Below are 18,774 nucleotides of genomic sequence, written 5' to 3' on the forward strand. Positions count from 1 at the left end.
TCCTTCCTCCAGCCTTTCCTTGGACCTTGCTGCCTGTGCGTAACTGAGGCAGCATTTGGGGCAGATCTTGTAGAGGTGGCCTGCCCCACCACACAGGTTGCAGCACTTACTCTGCTTCCAGTTCTTTGTGTGATGGCCTTCCTGCTTGCAGTTCCTGCAGACGACTGTGCTGCAGTTGGCTGCCACATGACCAGATTTGCCACAGGTACGACAAACTCTGGGCTTCTAAGATGCCTCGACTTCCCCGATAGTGAAGCGGAAGGGAGGATGGATGATGGCTCTGTTGGCGCTTGCTGGTCCAAATCCCAAACAAGTCCTTGACCTCGGTGTTGTACCCGGCCACCTCGACTTACCTGGTGAGGAAAGTGAGCTCATTCACATGGGGGTTGTAGAGGTGGATTGTCACCATCCGGTTCTGTTGTGACGGCACCTGGTTTTCTCTCTCCTTGAACACCTTCAGGAACTTGATGTATCCTGCCATGTTCTTGAATGTCACATCGAAATAGCCACTGCTGGGGAAGTCTTGCAGGCAGAAGATGTCCACATCTTGAAATCTACAGCATTCAATCAGGATTTCCTTAATGAAGAAGGCGCAGTCGATAGGTGCACCTCCTGCGCTATCTTTCACTGCCACCCTAACGGTGTTACGCAACCCCCAGCCTGGAGCTCTGGTGTTGGTTGCAGCCGTTTTTTTGCTTGAAGCTTTCCTGGGACAGGCACTAAAACCCCAACCAGCAGGAAAACAACAACCAAGGTCAATCTCCAATCCCAAAAGGCAAAATGCCGTAAAAAGGGCACTGAAACCCCTCAGAAACACCCACAAAAACACCACCTGGAAGGTCAAAGCCCACTGATCGTGGTCTCTCCCCAGCCTCAGTTAAACCTCATCGGCTACGATACTGACACTGCGTAAAGCGAGATTCTACAGGTACAGTGTCGACATGTCCCCACAAAGATAAAGGGTGGAACAGCCAAATATAGAGCCCCCTGGTTATCTTGAAGCATACAGGGTAAGATAAAGCAGAAAAAGAAAGCTTAGGGAGGTCATAAAAAACTTAATACTTTAGAAAGCTTTGAGGAGTATAGAAGGTGCAGTAAAAAAGGAAATTAGGAAAGCAAAGAGAGGACATGAAAAATTATTGGCAGGTAAAATCAAGGAAAACCCAAAGATCTTTTATCATCCATTAAGAGCAAGAGGATAACAAAGGAAAGGGTGGAGCCTATCAGAGATGTGCAAGGGAACTTATGCATGGATGCAGAAGATGTGGGCAGGGTTGTTAATGAGTACTTTGTATCTGTCATCACAAAGGAGAGAAATGATGCAGACATTGTAGTAAAAGAGGAGGAGTGTGAAATATTAGATACGATAAGCATAATGAGAGAAGAAATACTAGAGGTCTGATATCCTTTGAAAGTGGATAAATTGCCTGGGCCAGATGGATTGTATCCCAGGTTGTTAAAGGAAGCCAGGAAGTAACAAGGAAGATTGATGAGGGTAGTGTAGTGGATGTGGTCTACATGGATTTTGGTAAGGCATTTGACAAGGTCCCACATGGCACACTGGTCAGTAAAATGAAAGCCCATGGGGTACAGGAAAAAGTGACAAGTTGGATCCAAAATTGGCTCTGTGACAGGAAACAAAGGTCACCGAATGTTTTTGTGAATGGAAAGCGGTTTCCAGTGACGTTCCACAGGGCTCAATGTTGGCCCTTTGCTGTTTGTGGTATATATTAATGATTTGGACTTAAATGTGGGAGACATGATTGAGAAATTTGCAGATGACACAAAAATTGGGCATGTAGTTGATAGTGAAGAGGATAGCTGTCGACTTCAGAATGATATCAAAGGTTTGGTTGAGTAGACGGAAAAGTGGCTAATGGAATTCTTTCTGGAGAAGTGTGAGGTAATGCATTTGCGGAGGGCAAACAAAGCAAGGGAATACACAATAAAAGGGAGGATATTGAGAGGGGTAGAAGAGGTGGGAGACCTTGGAGTGCATGTCCACAGGTCCCTCAAGGTGGCAGGACAGGTAGTTCGAGAGGACATAATTGCTCTGGAGAGAGTACAGAGATTTACAAGAATGTTGCCAGGGCTTGAAAGTTACAGCTATGAGGGAAGATTGGATCAGCTAGGGTTGTTTTCCTTAGAACAATGGAGGCTGAGGGGTGACTTAATTGAGGGGCATAGATAGAGTTGACAGGAAGGTGCTGTTTCCCGTAGCGGAGAAGTCAATTACCAGGGGGCACAGATTTAAGGTGATTGGTAGAAGGATTAGAGGGAACATGAGGAAAAAGCTTTTCATCCAGAGGGTGGTAGGTGTCTCGAATTCACTGCCTGGATCAGTGGTGGAGGCAGAAACCCTCAACTCTTTTTAAAGGTACCTGGAAATGCACCTGAAGTGCTGTAACATGCAAGGCTACAGACCAGGTGCCAGAAGGTGGGATTAGATTGGGCGGCTAGTTTTTTCAGCAGGCGCAGACACGATGGATGGGCTGAAAGGCCTCCTTCTGGACCGTAACTTTTCTATGATTCTACAGGAGCCACCCAAACTCTTTTGCTGGGGAAGGGCATAACATTTCTACCCAAGAGTGCACTGAACACTGAAGTTTTAGTGAATGGTATTGGTGGGGAGTATACACCTATACCCTTTGTATAGGGTGCACCTAGAGTGTAACCTGATGTCTGGAATGGTAACTGTAGGAGTTGTCCAAAGCTTGCCAGTAGATGGAGTTGACCTACTCCTGGGGAATGATTTGGCCAGTGTGAAATTAGTAATTTCTCCCGTAGTCACAGAAAAATCAACTGAAGTTAAAGAGACAGAAATGTTACAGGAAAAGGTTCCAGGAATTATTCCTTCATGTGTAATAACCCGAGCAATGGCTAATAAGTTCCATTGTCAGAGATAAAATTGGCCTCACAGACAGATAAGTCTCTGATCACAACTCAGCAAAATTAATCGAGAGTTGAATAAAGTGGCACAATCAGCTCCAGCAGAAGCTGAGGCAAAAGAAGTTTCAGAAGGCTATTATATTAAAGATGGGAGCAAATTACTGCAGATGCTGGAAATATGAAATAAAAACAAGAAAGGCTGGAAAAACACAGGTCTGGCAGCATCTGTGGAGAGAGAAGCAGAGTTAACGTTTCAGTTCAGTGACCCTTCATCAGAACTGACAAATATTGGAAATGTAAAAGGTTTTAAGCAAGTAAAGTGGGGATGGGGCAAGAGATAACAAAAGAGGTGTTGATAGGACAAGGTCACTGAGAATAACTGACCAGAAGGTCATGGAACAAAGGCAAACGGTATGTTATTGGTGTGGTAAAAGACAAAGCATTAGTAGAGAGAGGGTGTCAATTGACTGTAAAATGAACAGCCCAGGCTCCAAGCACAAACATTAAAAACAAAAGTGGGTAGGCACAGTAGAAACAAACTAAACAAACTAAAATGAAATTAACAAAGAAAAAAGAAAAAAATGACTAAAAATAAAAAGGGTGGCCGTCAAACTCTGAAATTATTGAACTCAGTGTTCAGTCCGGCAGGCTGTAGCATGCCTAATTGGTAAATGAGGTCCATATAAATTGGTAAGGTAAATTATTTGATTGACAACCCAGATGGCCAGAAAAAGAATCGACTGTCTCAAAATGTTCAAACAATATCATTGCCGAGAGGAGGATAAGCAAACACAAATGTCAGGTAGTAGGGACAGTGAAGAATGAAAGGGATAGTGAGGATGAGGCAGAAGGAAGCTGAGACAGTTCTCAAATTGCATTTCCTATGATCCAGTTAACTATTACTGAATTTCTAAGAAGATTGGACACTATGCTTTCATATTTAGATGCAGAACAACGATAAGGCCTAACAAAGCTACTCACAGCATTTACAAGAGTCTGTAGGGATAAGCCAGGATGTACAACCTTAGCCACTCATGGTGCTGAATTTTATTCGGGCACCACACTACACAGCGGCGCCCTTTAAGCTCAGCGTGGTGCCCGCATTTAGCGGCCGCTGCAGAGCCACTGCGATATTACGCACGGGGGCTCATTAGCATCAGCGCCGAGCTGCCCTCCCCATATTACATGGGGAGAAGCAGGACAATCGGTGCAGTGAGGGACCATTTGACAGCTGTGCAGCAGGTGCTGGGGCCCTATTTTAAGCGTCCCAGCACCTGCTTCTTGATCGCTGTCAAAGAATACGTACCTGACTGCTGAAGAGTGGGGCTGCTGTCAATCTGGCAGCAAAGCAGAAAGTGCTGCAGAAACCCAGCAGGTCAGGCAGAATCTGTGGAGAGAGAAGCAGAGTAAACTTGTCCAGGATCACAGACCTGAAAGTTAACTCTGCTTCTCTCTCCACAGATGCTGCCTGACCTTCAGAATTACCCCAGCGTTTGCCACTTTGCTGCCACATACTTACCCTGCTGTGTCCCAGTATCCTGTGACGTTGCAATCCTCTTCTTCCACTTAAGTGTAACATTCCTTTTTGTAGGCATGCCGCACCTGGGTGAATAATCTTAATTTTGCACATTCCAAGACGTGAGACTTAAATATACCATAAAAGGTATTACAGAGGTTTATAGAGAACACACTGACACAAATGGGAATGCACGGGTGTCACAGCAATGTAAATACATCTTTCACTAAATGTTCCTCACCAACACGTGTGTCCTTTTCTCTATGTGAATGATGTGTGCCAGCATGTAACGCCAATGTTACATCCCTTTGCACCGTTGGCCCTTCAGGAGAGCCAACGTATGCAATAACACCATTGCCATGCTACCATTACTCATGAGTGTCTCCATGACACTCAGTCAGCTGCTGCCTCTAATGGTTTACACAGTCGTGCTGCAGATGTGGACTGGTGCACAGCAGGTGAGCGAGGGTGATGTGTGGCTTGCAGAGCTCATGAGAGTTCCAATGGAGCAGACAGCTTTTGTCTGATAAGCCACTGCTGTACATCCCCAGCTTACTGCTTACCTTGCGTGCAGAGCCTGGGTGCCGTCTGCCCTCCCATGCATCTTTGATGTTGTAGGTCCTCAGCGTCCTCATAGTCCAAGGAGGAATCCTGATGATGTCTCTCCTCATCATGCCAGGCCTGGCCCCCATTGGGTGTGTCAATGTGCAGAGCAGCAAAGAAAGGAGCTGGCCTTTTCAGCCCATAGTACAGGGCATCATCCTATCCATCCAGGCATTGGAAGCGCACTTTCAGCATTCCGATCTCCTGCTCAATGGTGGCTCTTGTAGCTCAGTGGCTGGTGTTGTAACTCTCTTTAGCAGTGGTGAGGTCTCTCACTGGTGTCAGGAGCCATGTCTGCAAGGGATAGCCCTTATCTCCAAGAAGCCACCCCTCCATCTGAGCCAGTTCAGTGAGCAGCAGAGGCAACTGGGACTGGTGCAGGTCCCAGATGTCATGACAGCTGTCTGAGAAACAGACACAGATTTGCATGAAACATCTGCAGTGATCACGTACCAGCTTCACCTAAATTAAGAGGATTCCTTTAATGGTGACGTGTGCAGGTGGTATCCTGGCGGGAGGCCAGATGGCCACATGAGTGCAGTTGATGAACATTACAACCTATGGTTCTCTGGCAATGGTGCTGAAACCAATGTCCTACTGGGCCTGGCTGTGAGAGTCTGTCCTGAAGCAGACATGCTCACTGGCCATCCAGTGCAGGGCATCGGTGACCTCCCTGATGCAGCGGTGCACTGCTGACTGTCTGACCCCGCAAAGCTCTCTGGTGGGCCCCGGAAAAGCTGCATAGGTGTCAAGCTTGAGAACCACTGCCACTATGAGTTCCAAATGCATTGGATGTCCACTGAAGCCCATGGGCTGCAGGTCATCTTTGAGCAGGGCACAGAGACGTGTCACCATCCTCTCTACATGTGCAATGGCCTCTGACACTGGTGCTCTGACATCCGATGGCATGTCATGTGAGGCCTGTAGATGCACGGCAATCGTAATGGCGAGCTCCCCTTGCAGGCTGCTGCTCATGACCGGGAGCCTGTACGTGAATCCCACCTGCCTGTTGTTTTGCCTCTGGCGCATACGGATCCTCAGGAGCAGAGGATCACAATATGTAGGATGAGCCATAACTATTTCCATGTGATAAATGAAGTTGAATCCTTCATGTATTTGAAGGTTCCTAACAGGGCAGGGATTGGTGTTGACGGGTACATCAGCTGCTTGCCTGGATCAACGATGTGGCGTGCCATGGCATTGCCCATCTTGGCCAACACTGAGTGGTACAACATGACCACATGAAGATCCTACCAGCTGAATCGATTGCCCCCATCATCCATATAACCTTAATGCTCCTACCCTTTCTGGCACCCTCCCCACACACAGGGTGACGAGAGTGCCATTGCTCCTTCACAAACACAAATAAACGCAGAGCATACACTGTTTACGGAGACAGGGTACACAGTACCTCCCTTCATGCCTGCAGAGATTTCCCTCCAGTAATCTCAGACCCCCTCCCTCCTCCCTGACGGTATGCAGAGTGAAGCCCCTGAATATCCCCTTTTCTCCTCCCTTCCAGTATGCCGAATGAAATCCCTGAATATCCCCCTCCCTCCTCCCTGACGGTATGCCGAATGAAACCCCTGAATATCCCCTTCCCTCCTCCCTTCCAGTATGCCGAATGAAATCCCTGAATATCCCCCTCCCTCCTCCCTGACGGTATGCAGAGTGAGACCCCTGAATATCCCCTTCCCTCCTCCCTTCCAGTATGCCGAATGAAACCCCTGAATATCCCCCTCCCTCCTCCCTGACGGTATGCAGAGTGAAGCCCCTGAATATCCCCTTCCCTCCTCCCTTCCAGTATGCCGAATGAAATCCCTGAATATCCCCCTCGCTCCCTCCCTTTAAGAATGCAGAGTGAGACCCCTGAATATCCCCCCTCCTTCCTCCCTTCCAGTTTGCAGAGTGAGCGCTGACTATCCCCCCCACTCCCTCCTCCCTTCAAGAATGCAGAGTGAGACCCCTGATTATCCCCCCTGCCTCCTCCCTTCCGTAATGCAGAGTGAAACCGCTGAATGGCAGAACTTCAATTTGCTGGCGACAATTTCTGCCTCTGAGGACCCGGCAGATTTTCCAATCGTGAACGGTACGGTATGTGATGGCTGCCCATTCAGCAAAAAATCCGGAGGTGTCCACGGAGAAGCGGCGAGCTGCATAATCTGCAGAGGTGAGTACCGTTTAACATATTCTAATTGTTGTGCCACTGCCGTGTGAGGTGTGGGTGTGCGGCAGCACCCAGGTCCCCCAGCCACCAGTAATTTGCAGCGGGCCCTTCTCGACATCGCGAGTCAAGGTGGGCCTCTCGCCACAGAATTTTCAGCCCATGATGTGGATGTAGGGGAATTTGTTCCTCTTAAACAGCATTCTTGCTGCATAAGTCCAGAGAAACAGGCCCAGGTAAAAGCAGAATTTCCCAGCAAACATGCTGGAAAACCACCTAATTGAACCCAGTCAAGCAGCTGGAGATCACCAATAGTATTAGCACCTGAACCTGATGGGTCAACTAGACTTTGCATGGACTACTGAAAAGTTAATGCAGTAACAAAGGCAGACCCTTACCCAATCCTCTTGGACGACTGTATTGACAGAGTTTTCAACTTCTGTTTTTTTTACACATTGTAATGAAATGCATTTATAAATGGCATTTCATTTCTCCAAAGCTGTTATGAGTGTTTCCATTTGTTAAATTTTGAGAATTTGGGTTGAAAACGGAAAAGGATTTCATAGAGGCTGGAACTTTGGGTGTGTTTTTTTTTAAAAGGTCATCAGAAGGTTTGGACTGAGTTTGAACTGGAAGCAGTTACTGGAAGGCATTCCCGTTTTCAAATTTAAATATAGCAGGGGTTGTTTTTGACTTGGAGAGATGTTTTATAAAGGAGTGATAGACCAAGATTTATAGACATCAGGAGACTTGTCTTCTGGAAAGTTTTTTGCTTTCAGTTTTAATTCTTAAAGCCAGTTGCTTCTTGCCTGGCAGCAGAAGACAGCTCATCTCTCTTGTTTGAAAAGAAAGCTTGTATTTCCAATATGGCAGATTCATATTTCCTCCTGTATTTGAAGGAACCTTGCATCGAATGTGTGCGCACTGAAATCTTGTTGCTGCCTTCCTGGTGTAAGACCTATTTGGAGCCTCTGTAGCTGCATCTCTTGGAAAGCCTATCCAAACTGATCAACGTGCGCGGTGCAGTGGTTAGCATCGCAGCCTCACAGCTCCAGCGACCCGGGTTCGGTTCTGGGTGCTGCCTGTGCGGAGTTTGCAAGTTCTCCCTGTGACTGCGTGGGTTCCCACCAGGTGCTCTTGTTTCCTCCCACAGCCAAAGACTTGCAGGTTGATAGGTAAATTGGCCATTCTAAATTGCCCCTACTGTAGGTAGGTGGGAGGAGAATTGAGGGAGGGTGGGGATGTGGTAGGGAATATGGGATTAATGTAGGATTAGTATAAATGGGTGGTTGATGGTCAGCACAGACTCGGTGGGCCAAAGAGCCTGTTTCAGTGCTGTATTTCTCTGTGACTAACATCGCCTGGAAAAATACTGTTCTCGGAAGGTCCCATTGACTGTCGTCAACACGCGTTTGAGACCCCTAACCAAAACAAAGGCCTTCGTTCCATACCTTCTTTTCAGCCTGTGTTTTTTTTTATTATTCCTTCTATTTCTTTGTAACAGCTATAAACAAAAATCCTTTTTTTTCCCAGTTAACCGGTGGACAAGTCTGGATGTTTGTGAGGGTGAGGATAATTGATAATTTTGTTGTTTATTAAAGAAACCTGGCTGGTGTGCTTTATTCTAGGGGAAAAATAGAGTATATGATTGACTGTTTCGGTAAGTGGGAAAAGTTAAATATATGTTGTGTCCTGTGGAGAAGTGGGGCTAGAATAAACAGTGCACTCCTCCCACCTCAGTCGTAACACAGAGAAGAGGTGTTGGAGGATGGTGTGGTCAACCATGTTAAAGACTGCAGATAAAGCAAGAAGGACAAGGAGAGATAATTGGCTATGGTCACAGTCACATTGGATGTAATTTGTAATTTTGCTAAGAGCCGTTTCGATACTGTGGCAGGGCGGAAACCTGATTGGAGGAATTCAAACACGTAGTTCCAGGAAAGATGGACGTGGATTTGGAACACGACAACACGTTCAAAAGACTTTGTTGTTCTTTTGAAGAACTCTTGAAATTCTGCATGAGTTTGAATGTGTGTTTGGTTGTTGCAATGATGATGTAGACAGGCCAAGCAAATGGAGGAACTCCAAACTGACAAACATAGCAACACTATATGGAAGGTGCAGCTAAGCAGCTTTTGAGCAAGTGTAGAGCCAGGGTAAACTTCAAGAACACAAGGGAAAGGTATAGGGTGTGGGGGGCATGATTGCTCAAATGGCAAAATGTTGATGGCGCAAGGCAAAAAGGGGTGTTAATGAGACATGTATCGAAAGAGATGATGAGATGTAAATGGTTACATAAGTGCAATAGAGACGGGAGAGTGGCATGAAAACTCTGGATCTGTAGCTTGATTCTATATCCCTTAATGCCCAACTAAAATCTATCAATCACGTTTTTTTAAATTTTCAATTGACCGAGCCTCAAAAGCTTTTAATCCGGCACATCCATCTTGCACTGTCATTCAGGCCGTTTCAAGCACGAATATAAGCATTTCCACCTTTTTTTTACTGCCACCATCTGTTTTCAGGGGAATGTGGAACTTGGGCAAGTTCTATTCTAAATATCTTGGGTGAGTCCATGCTCAGCACGAGGTGGCAGTCTATTCCACAGATCAGAGGTTATCCATAGTTGCACAGAGTCCAATACAGGCAGTGAGACAGAATGAAAGCAGAAGAGCGTGGACAGTAATGTAATTCCTGAAGCTTTAGGGAAATCATGCAACAGTATTTTAATTTTTTAAGTGCAAAAAAACACATTCAGAACAGTTACTTGGACAAGCGACTCGAGGGTGTCGCCACATCTAAAGCTACCCCAGTACGGCTCAGCACTTTCAAACATTTAACAGATCACTTGGAATCTAATCGTCGGTGTGTTTCTGAGGGAACGCCCTCATTAATCATTAACCCTTCTGTTTGATTCAGGCAACAAGGTCACTTTTGTTTCTCTCAATCTTTATCTTGCAAACTTTGTATAACATAAGCATGAGTTTTTTTTTACAGAACAGAAATCCTATGGGAACACCTTTCTTGGCAGTTTTGTACCTGGGAATAAAATTCAATTGCATTCAAATGGTTAATAGCTGATGATGCACTAGCATAAATCTGAATGACCCCGCAGCTCTGTGCACTTTGTCTTAGTTGGCAGCTACTTGAATCCAGTTTGAGGTTGGGCCTGAGGCAGCAGACATTGGAATAAGCTCTGTACGGCCACTGAGCTGTAAAACAAAGTCTTTGTTTTGTAATATGGCTGCCACCTCTCACAATCTGCATGTGGTGGGATGTCTACTATTTCTATTCACATCTCTGTGGAAAGTCACTGAAAGTGGGGACCTTCTCGTGGTGCCTGTGGATGGAAGTCACTGGTTAAACCTGAAAATTCTGATGGAAGAACTTGGGAAAAGAGGTCACAATGTAGTGGTTGTTGTACCTGAGGTGAACATGAAAATGGGTCCATCCCCTTACTACACAACAAAGAGGTTCCCGGTGCCTTACAGCAAGGAAGAGATGGACAGCATCAAACCGACGATCTTCACCAACATGTCTTTATTCCAAAAAATCGGTTCTGGATTTCAAAAGAGACGTAATCTAAGGCAGTTCTTCCTGACTACCTGTGAGAGTCTGCTGTACAACACAGAGCTGATGCATGAGTTAGCAGGGAGAAAATTTGACGCTTTGCTGACTGACCCTTTCAGCCCTTGTGGTGCAATTATTGCTGAGTATCTGTCACTGCCCACTGTGAACTTGCTGCGAGGAATTCCTTGTGGTTTGGAATACTTTGCGACTCAGTGCCCCAGGCCATTCTCATACGTGCCAAGGTTTTTCACAGGGAACACTGATCGAATGACCTTTCTCCAGAGAACAAAAAACGTGCTGGCTAGTTTATCGGAACCATTGTTGTGCCATTTTATATATTCACCTTTTGAAGAACTGGCCATCAAGTTTCTTCAGAGAGACGTGACACTGGCCCAACTGCTGAGTCAGGCTTCCATCTGGTTGATGCGGTTTGACTTTGTATTTGAGTTTCCGAGACCTCTGATGCCAAATATGGTGCTAGTTGGAGGCATCAGCTGCAAGGAGAGAAAACCTTTAGCTCAGGTAGGAACAGAACTGGTCAAAAAGGTGTAAAGTTAGAAAGTTTTCTAAACTTGTTTCGGCTTTTAACTGCCTTTTGATTATAGCAGAAACTAAATTAAATTGAAGCATTTCAATGAACCGTCACTGTGAAGTAAGTCTCCATTTTGCTTGTCCCAGGAATTTGAAGAATTTATGAACAGCTCTGGACAGCATGGTGTTGTGATCTTTTCCCTTGGGTTCATGGTTTCAGAACTGCCTCTTGAGATAGCCAATCGTATTGCAGATGCGTTGGGGCAAATTCCTCAGAAGGTGAGTTAGTGGACACATTGAAGTTGTATATTTATTAGAAATGATTTATGCAGGGTGAGAAACAGATTTTCAAGACAAATTATAAACAAACTTTACAACCTCAATAAACTGCCCGGTGAGTTTATAGTGACCTTTTAAATCTGAAGGATGTGGGCTCAAGTTCTTTGGAAGAGACACGAGTACAAAATCTGGGCTGAAACTTGTAGTGCAGTACTGAAGGTGTGCTGTATTACCGGAGATGCCATATTTCAGATGAAATGTTAAACCAAGGTCCTGTCTGCCTCCTCAGGTGGGTGTAAAATATCTCATGGCACTATTTTTAAGAAGATCTGGAAGTTTTCCCCAATATCCTAGCACCCTATCCACTACTTTAAATATTAATTTCTTCCAATGCAGTGTGTACCATATACAAGATGCACTGCAGCAACTCACCAAGCCTCTTTCGACAGCACTTTCCAAACCCATGACCTCTATCACCTAGAAGGACAAGGGCCGCTGATGCATAGGAACACCACCATCTGCAAGTTCCCCTCCAAGTCACACACCATCATGGCTTGGAGCTATATCGCTGTTCCTTCACTGTCGCTGGGTCAAAATCCTGGAACTCCCTTCTCAACAGCACTCTGGGTGTACCTACCCCACATGGGCTGCAGCAGTTCAAGAAGGCAGCTCACCACCAACTTCTCATGAGCAGTTAGGGATGGGCAATAAATGCTGACCTTGCCAGTGATGCCCACATCCCATGAACAAATAAGAAAAAAACCCGAGGCCAATTCAGTGAAACAGAATTCCAGGAAATTTCTCTTTGACCTGACAAGAAATATAAGATCTTTAAAATTATAGAATAATACAACATAGAAAGAGACCAATTGGCCTGGCTATGCCAGTTCTTTGAAAGCTGTCCAATTAATCCTACTCCCCTGCTCTTTCCCCAGAGCCCTGCAAATTTCCCCCTTTCAAATATTTATCCAATTCCCTTCTTATTGGATCTGCTTCCACCACCATTTCAGATCATCAAAACTCACTGCGTAAAAGAAATTTTTCTCATCTCCCTCTTGGTTTTTTTGCCATCTATCTCGACCCTGTGTCCTCTGGTGACCGTCCCTTCTGCCAGCAGAAACAGTTTCTCCTTATTTACTATCAAACCCTTTGTAATTTTGAACACATCAGTTAAGTCTCCCATGAACATTCTCTGCTCTAAGAACTATCTCAGCTTCTCTAGTCTCTCAACGTAACTGAAGTTCCTCATCCCTCTCATTCTAGTAAATCTCCTCTGCTCCCTCCAAGCCCTTTACATCCTTCAGAATGTGTAGCGCCCAGATTTGGACACAATATTGCAGCTGAGGCCTAACCAGTGATCTATAAAAGCTTTAGTATTCTTCCTTGCTTTTGTACTAAATGCGTCTATTTATAAAGCCAAGGAGCCTATGTGCATTTTTAACAGCCTTCTCAATTGGTCTTGCCACCTTTAATTATTTGTGTTGTTACGACCAGGTGAGAAAGAGGTCCAGGGTTCCCTTTCAGCCTTCACCTGGTCTTACTGTAATAGGGTTTTATTTTGAAACACATTGTGTTTTAGCTCCCCCTTGATGAATCCTTGTTCACCGCTTTCCAATTATAAGGCAAAGAAACCAACACAAACAGGCTTTCTTAGGTTTAAAGAAGAAAAGTTGAAATTTATTAAACTTAAACTCTATTTGGTTAATGCCTACCGATACACGATACACCCACGCAAGCATGCATATGCGATACACACATGCAAATAGAGACAGAAAAGAGCAGGAAAAAAATGAAGTGGAAAGGTTTGAGACAATATCCGAAGAGGAGTTGTTATGATTCTTCGAGCTCACTGTAGAGTCCTTGTTTGTAGGTTGATCTTGCTTTTCGTTGGGGCCCAGTATTCTTCTTAAATCTTGTTTGCTGTAGGAGAGTTTTCTCTCTTGGGGTTCATGTGTTTTCAGTGGATTCAGAGGCTTGAGAGTAAGAGATAGGAGCAGACAGGAGAGATCTTCTCAGTCCAGGAGTAAATGGACTTTCTGCCTTCAATCTCTCTGTGGCCAGTTCAAAAGAAAACCTTGGAACAGCCAGTTAGTCATGTGACCAGCTGGTCTAACCAGTCCTGGCCCTTGTGGATTGTATCCTCCTTAGCGGGCGCTGGAATGCACTTCCTTATCTTCGATGTCAGTTAATATGTAAATGTTTTTTTCCAGCCACGGCTGATCTGTTTAACAAGTCATTTCCTCGCTCCAACAACAGTTAAAAATCCATTTTCATGACAAAATTGATGTGCCTCATTCTTGGCAGGTGGGGGCCTAGCATGACAGTGTGCATACACCCCCAGGCACCTCTATTCCTGTACCCTCTTTAAAATTGTACCATTTAGTTTTTTTATCTCCTTTTTTACTTTTTGTTCATTTTCTAATTCACTGTTTCTCTTTTACTGCCTTCACTTTTTCTGTCCTTTTCTGGTAACCCAACACTGTTGTCTCTTTTGTTAAAGGTCCTGTGGAGATATACTGGAGAAACTCCTACTACACTGGCACCAAATACAAAACTAGTAGAATGGCTACCACAGAATGATCTGCTAGGTAAGATACTAATCCATCTTTTTCTGCGCTGAGCAAAAGTGGCTGACGAATAGTGAGCTTGGTTCAATGAATGTTTTTCAGACTGGTGAATGGGAGCATTGGTCTGTTTCAGAATCAGTAGTGGGATTTCTCTTGTATTCTGCTATATAAACTGATTTAGGCATTGGCACAGGTGGGATGATATTGGAGTTTCCTCATGAGAGGTTAAAGGAAGAACTTTCATTTATATAGTGTCTTTCACAACCTCAAAACATCCCAAAACACTTTACAGTCAATGCAGTATTTTTGAAGAGTAGTCACTGTTGTAATGTGGGAAATGTGACATCCAATTTGCGCACAACAAGATCCCACAAGCAGTAATGTTTTTGTTTTTTGGTGATGTTGATTGGGGGGTAAGTATTAGGCATGACACGAGGGAGAACTCCCATGGTCTCCATCAAAAATAGTGCCCTGGAATCTCTTGTGTCCACCTGAGAGAGCTGATGAGGCTTTGATTTGATATCTCATCTGAAAGATGGCACCGCCAAAAGTGTGAACCCAGGTATTGTACTCAAGTCTCTTGAGTGGGACTTGAACCCAGAACCTTCTGATTTAGAATGTTAGCCTATCCAGCAGCTTTAAAATTAATTTTAACCTCAAGTCCAATTTCTAAAGATGCTCCTGAATTCAGTGTCTCACACTATGGCTGCACTCAATCTCAATCTGGCGTTCGCCTGTGAGTGATGGGTATGTAAACTTATACAGTTTAGCTTCACTTTGAAATAACTAATGCCCATTCTCTTCTTGCTGCAATGAATGGGTCGAGTGACCTACCATCTGCCTTGAATTAGTGAGGCTGTTAACTGAAATAATAAACTTATTAGCTGCCTAGTTTAGGGCAGTCTGTAAGATTTCTAATTTCTTCTAAATCTTGGCGATGCCGGTTGAATGACCTCACTGTTTTCACTGCATTGCTTCTTTCTACAGAAAGTTTGATTAATTATTGAATATAACTGGTCGTCAAGTTTTCAATGAGTCTCTGTAATGTTTGTTTGTTTCATTCTTCTGTGAACTAGGACATCCCAAAACAAAAGCCTTCATTACCCATGGAGGGATTAGTGGAATCTATGAGGCCATCTGCAGTGGTGTGCCATCTGTCATGTTACCATTATTTGGAGATCAAGGATATAACGTAGATCACATGGTGGATCATGGTGCTGCTATCAACCTGGATATAGAACATATGAGCTCCCATGATTTAGTTAATGCATTAAACACCGTTATCAATGATACCAGGTCAGTAAAATTAATGGTCCTATCCTTACCTTAAGAAAAACTTCAACAAGAACTTGTATTTGTATAGCTCTTTTAACATGGTAAAGCATCTCAAGGCACTTCACAGGAGGGTTATCAAATAAAATTTGGCACCAAGCCAATTAAGGAGATATTAGTGCAGACGACCAAAAGCTTGGTCAAAGAGGTAGGTTTTAATATGCATCTTCAAAAAGGAAAGTGCAATGGAGTGGCCAAGAGGTTTAGGAAGGGAATTCCAGAGCTTAGACCCTTGGCAGCTGAAAGTACAGCCACCAATAGTGGAGAAATTAATATCAGGGATGCTCAAGAGGCCAGAATTAGAGAATTGCAGAAAACCCGGAGGGATATAGCTGGAGGATGTTACATAGATAGGGAGGAGACGAGGCCATAGAGGGATTTGAAAGCAACAATGAGGATTTTAAAATCAAGGCATTGCTTATCCAGGAGCCATTGTCGGTCAATGAGCACAGGAGTGATAGGCAAACAGGATACAGACAGCGGAGGTTTGGATGAGTTCAGGTTTATAGAGGGTGCAAGGTAGGAGGCAGGCCACGAGACCGTATTCAAGTCTGGAGAGAACAAAGGCATGAACGAGGGCGTCAAAAGCAGATGATCTGAGGCATGGATGGAGTCGGGTGATATTATCGGGGTGAAAATAAGCGGTCTGAATGATGGCATAGATATGTTGTCAGAAGCTCATCTCGGGGTCAAATATAATACCAAGGTTGTGAACAGTCTGGTTTAGTCTCGGGCATTGCCAGGGAGAGGGATGGAATCAGTAGCTGGGGAACAGAGTTTGTGTCAGGGACCAAAGACAATGGCTTCGGTCTTCCCAGTAATTAGTTGGAGGACATTTCTGCTAATTCAATACTGGAATTAAGACAAGCAGACTGATTTGCAATTATATAGTGCCTTTTGTAACCTCAGGATGTCCCACATCACTTTACAGCCAATGTAGTACTTTTGACGTTTGTTACTGTTGTCATGTAGGAAACACAGCAGCCAATTTGCAGAAGCAAACTCCCACAAACAGCAATGTAATAATGACCAGATCATGTTTTTTTTTTTAGTTATCACGGTTGAGGAATAAATATTGACTCAGACACCGGGAGAACTCCCCTGTTCTTCAAATACAGTCATGAGATCTTTTATATTCCCCAGGGAGGGCCTCAATGTAACACTCATTCAAAAGATGGCACCTCCAACAGTGCAGTACTCCCTTCGTAGTGGCATTGGGGTGTCAGTCTGGATGATATTCTCAAGTCTCTTCCATGGGACTTGAACTCACAGCCTTCTGACTCAGAAGCCAGAGAGCTATGCACTCAGCTACATCTGATACATAAAATGATTTCTGCAATGAGGGGCTCACTGATTTTTTTTTTAATAGGCCTATGCAATCAGACAGATGATAGCTGTTTTATATTTACTGCAAGCTGTTTGAATGTAGTGAAGTAAATCAGATATTATCGAGTGCAAACTAAGAGAAAGTTTGCAGCAGATTTCTCTATCCATTTCGATGAAATAAAATGTGTTAAAAACTAGGCCCAAGTTCCCTTTCCCACCCATCCTGAGTTTGAGTGGTTTTAGATATGAATCTCTGAGCTTCCATACCAATACCCAATTTATATTTGAGTGTCAGCCTGGTTCCTTGGTAGATACCTGGTTGTGATATGCAGAAATGCAATTTTTTTAATATATTGTCTCCCAGTATCTCTGTATCAGTGTAAATAAAAACATAAGAAATAACAACGAGAGTAGGCCATACAGTCCCTTGAGCCTGCTCTGCCAGTCAATAAGATCATGGCTGATCTTGGCTTCAACTCCACATTCCTGCCTGTTCCCCATAACCCTTGACTCACCTACAGTTCAAAAATCTGTCTATCTCAGCCGTGAATGTATTCAATGTCTCCGCCTCCTCTGCTCTCTGGGGAAGAGAATTCCAAAGATTCATGGCCCTCTGAGAGAGGAAATTCCCCCTCATCTCTGTCTTAAATGGGTGACCCCCTTATTCTGAAACTATGCCCCCTAGTTCTAGATTCCCTCATGAGGGGCAGCAACCTCTCAGCTTGATAAGTTCCTCAGCCAGACGGGCAAGTGACTACAATTTTCTCACCCTCTTATATTATTCTTCTAACGATGGCCCATTCAGCACACTGTCCCACCATGTTGCTATCCATTTGAAATTAATTTTGACTTTTATTTTTCTGCCTTAGGTACAAAGAATCCATAATGAAGCTGTCTTCACTACACAAGGATCATTTAGTTCATCCAGTGGAGCTCTCTGTCTATTGGGTGGAATTTGTGATGAAGCACAGAGGGGCAGAACATTTGCGTCCTGCAGCCCATAACCTCAACTGGATCCAATACCACTGTCTGGATGTTTTTGGTCTGCTTCTAGTCTCTATGGTGGCCTCTGTGTGGTTAATGGTTAAATGTTGCTTGTTTTGTTGCAGGAGGTGTTTGTGTGGAGCGAGGGATCAAATGAAGAGAAAATCAGATTAAAGTGGACATTAATCATTCCCATCTCTAAATATTTGAAAGGTAGCCTGGTCTCTGTTACTGGTTAAAGAGTAACTTAGTCCAAGTGAAACAAACTCTGCTTATTCCTCCCAGTCCATGAATGTTAGCAGGAGGAGAGGATAATCAATATTGCTTGTATAACTTTGTGTATTGGATTCGATTTGTTCTTGGCATCATACATGTGTGCTGGATTTTGAATGATCTTCTGATTTCAAATTAAACATAATGCCATGTGGAGGAGTGAACAAAGTAAGCATTTAGTGACCGATGAAACCATTTTTATGATTGTTAATAGTTGTCACTTTATACTTTGCAAGATGTGGCAAACACTGAAATAAGAATATGGGTCAGCACTGCGATTGAATTACCATAATTCTGTCTAACAAGCAAGGATCTTTATTTTCAATATAAAACCAGAAAATGCTGGAAATACTCAGCAGGTCTGGCAGCATCTGTGGAGAGAGAAACAGAGTTCATGTTTCAGGTCGCTGACCCTTCATCAGAACTGGGAAAAGTTAGAACTGTCATCGGTTTGACGCAGGTGAAAGAGGGGAGGGTGGGAAAGGGAACAAAAGGGAAGATTTGTGATAGGGTGGAAGAAAGGAGAGATTAAATGACAAAAAGGTTCATGGTGCAAGGCCAAAGGGAATGGTAATGGAACAAGTAAAGAAACAAAAGATGTGTCTAGAGGAGGTGTGAATGGCCAACTGATGAATAGCTGCCATCTGAAAGCAAAAACAAGAGAAAAATGAGAATAAAACCAAAAACTGCAAAGAAAAAGGAAACACAACGGGGACAGAGGTTCCAGTCTGAAATTGTTG

The 18,774-nt window shown here is 44.2% G+C and overlaps 1 protein-coding gene across 1 annotated transcript; it reads left to right on the forward strand.

Moving 5' to 3' along the window:
- Positions 1–10,291: 10,291 nt before the first annotated feature.
- On the forward strand, positions 10,292–18,188 carry LOC137372275 (UDP-glucuronosyltransferase 1A1-like). Its single transcript, XM_068036010.1, has 5 exons — positions 10,292–11,264; positions 11,421–11,552; positions 14,053–14,140; positions 15,196–15,415; positions 17,647–18,188. The coding sequence occupies exons 1-5, from the start codon at positions 10,413–10,415 to the stop codon at positions 17,933–17,935; spliced, it is 1,581 nt and encodes a 526-aa protein (XP_067892111.1). The 5' UTR covers positions 10,292–10,412; the 3' UTR covers positions 17,936–18,188.
- The last annotated feature ends 586 nt before the right edge of the window (positions 18,189–18,774 follow it).

The sequence above is a fragment of the Heterodontus francisci genome, chromosome 7, assembly GCF_036365525.1.
Source record: "Heterodontus francisci isolate sHetFra1 chromosome 7, sHetFra1.hap1, whole genome shotgun sequence".
NCBI classification, from domain to species: domain Eukaryota; kingdom Metazoa; phylum Chordata; class Chondrichthyes; order Heterodontiformes; family Heterodontidae; genus Heterodontus; species Heterodontus francisci.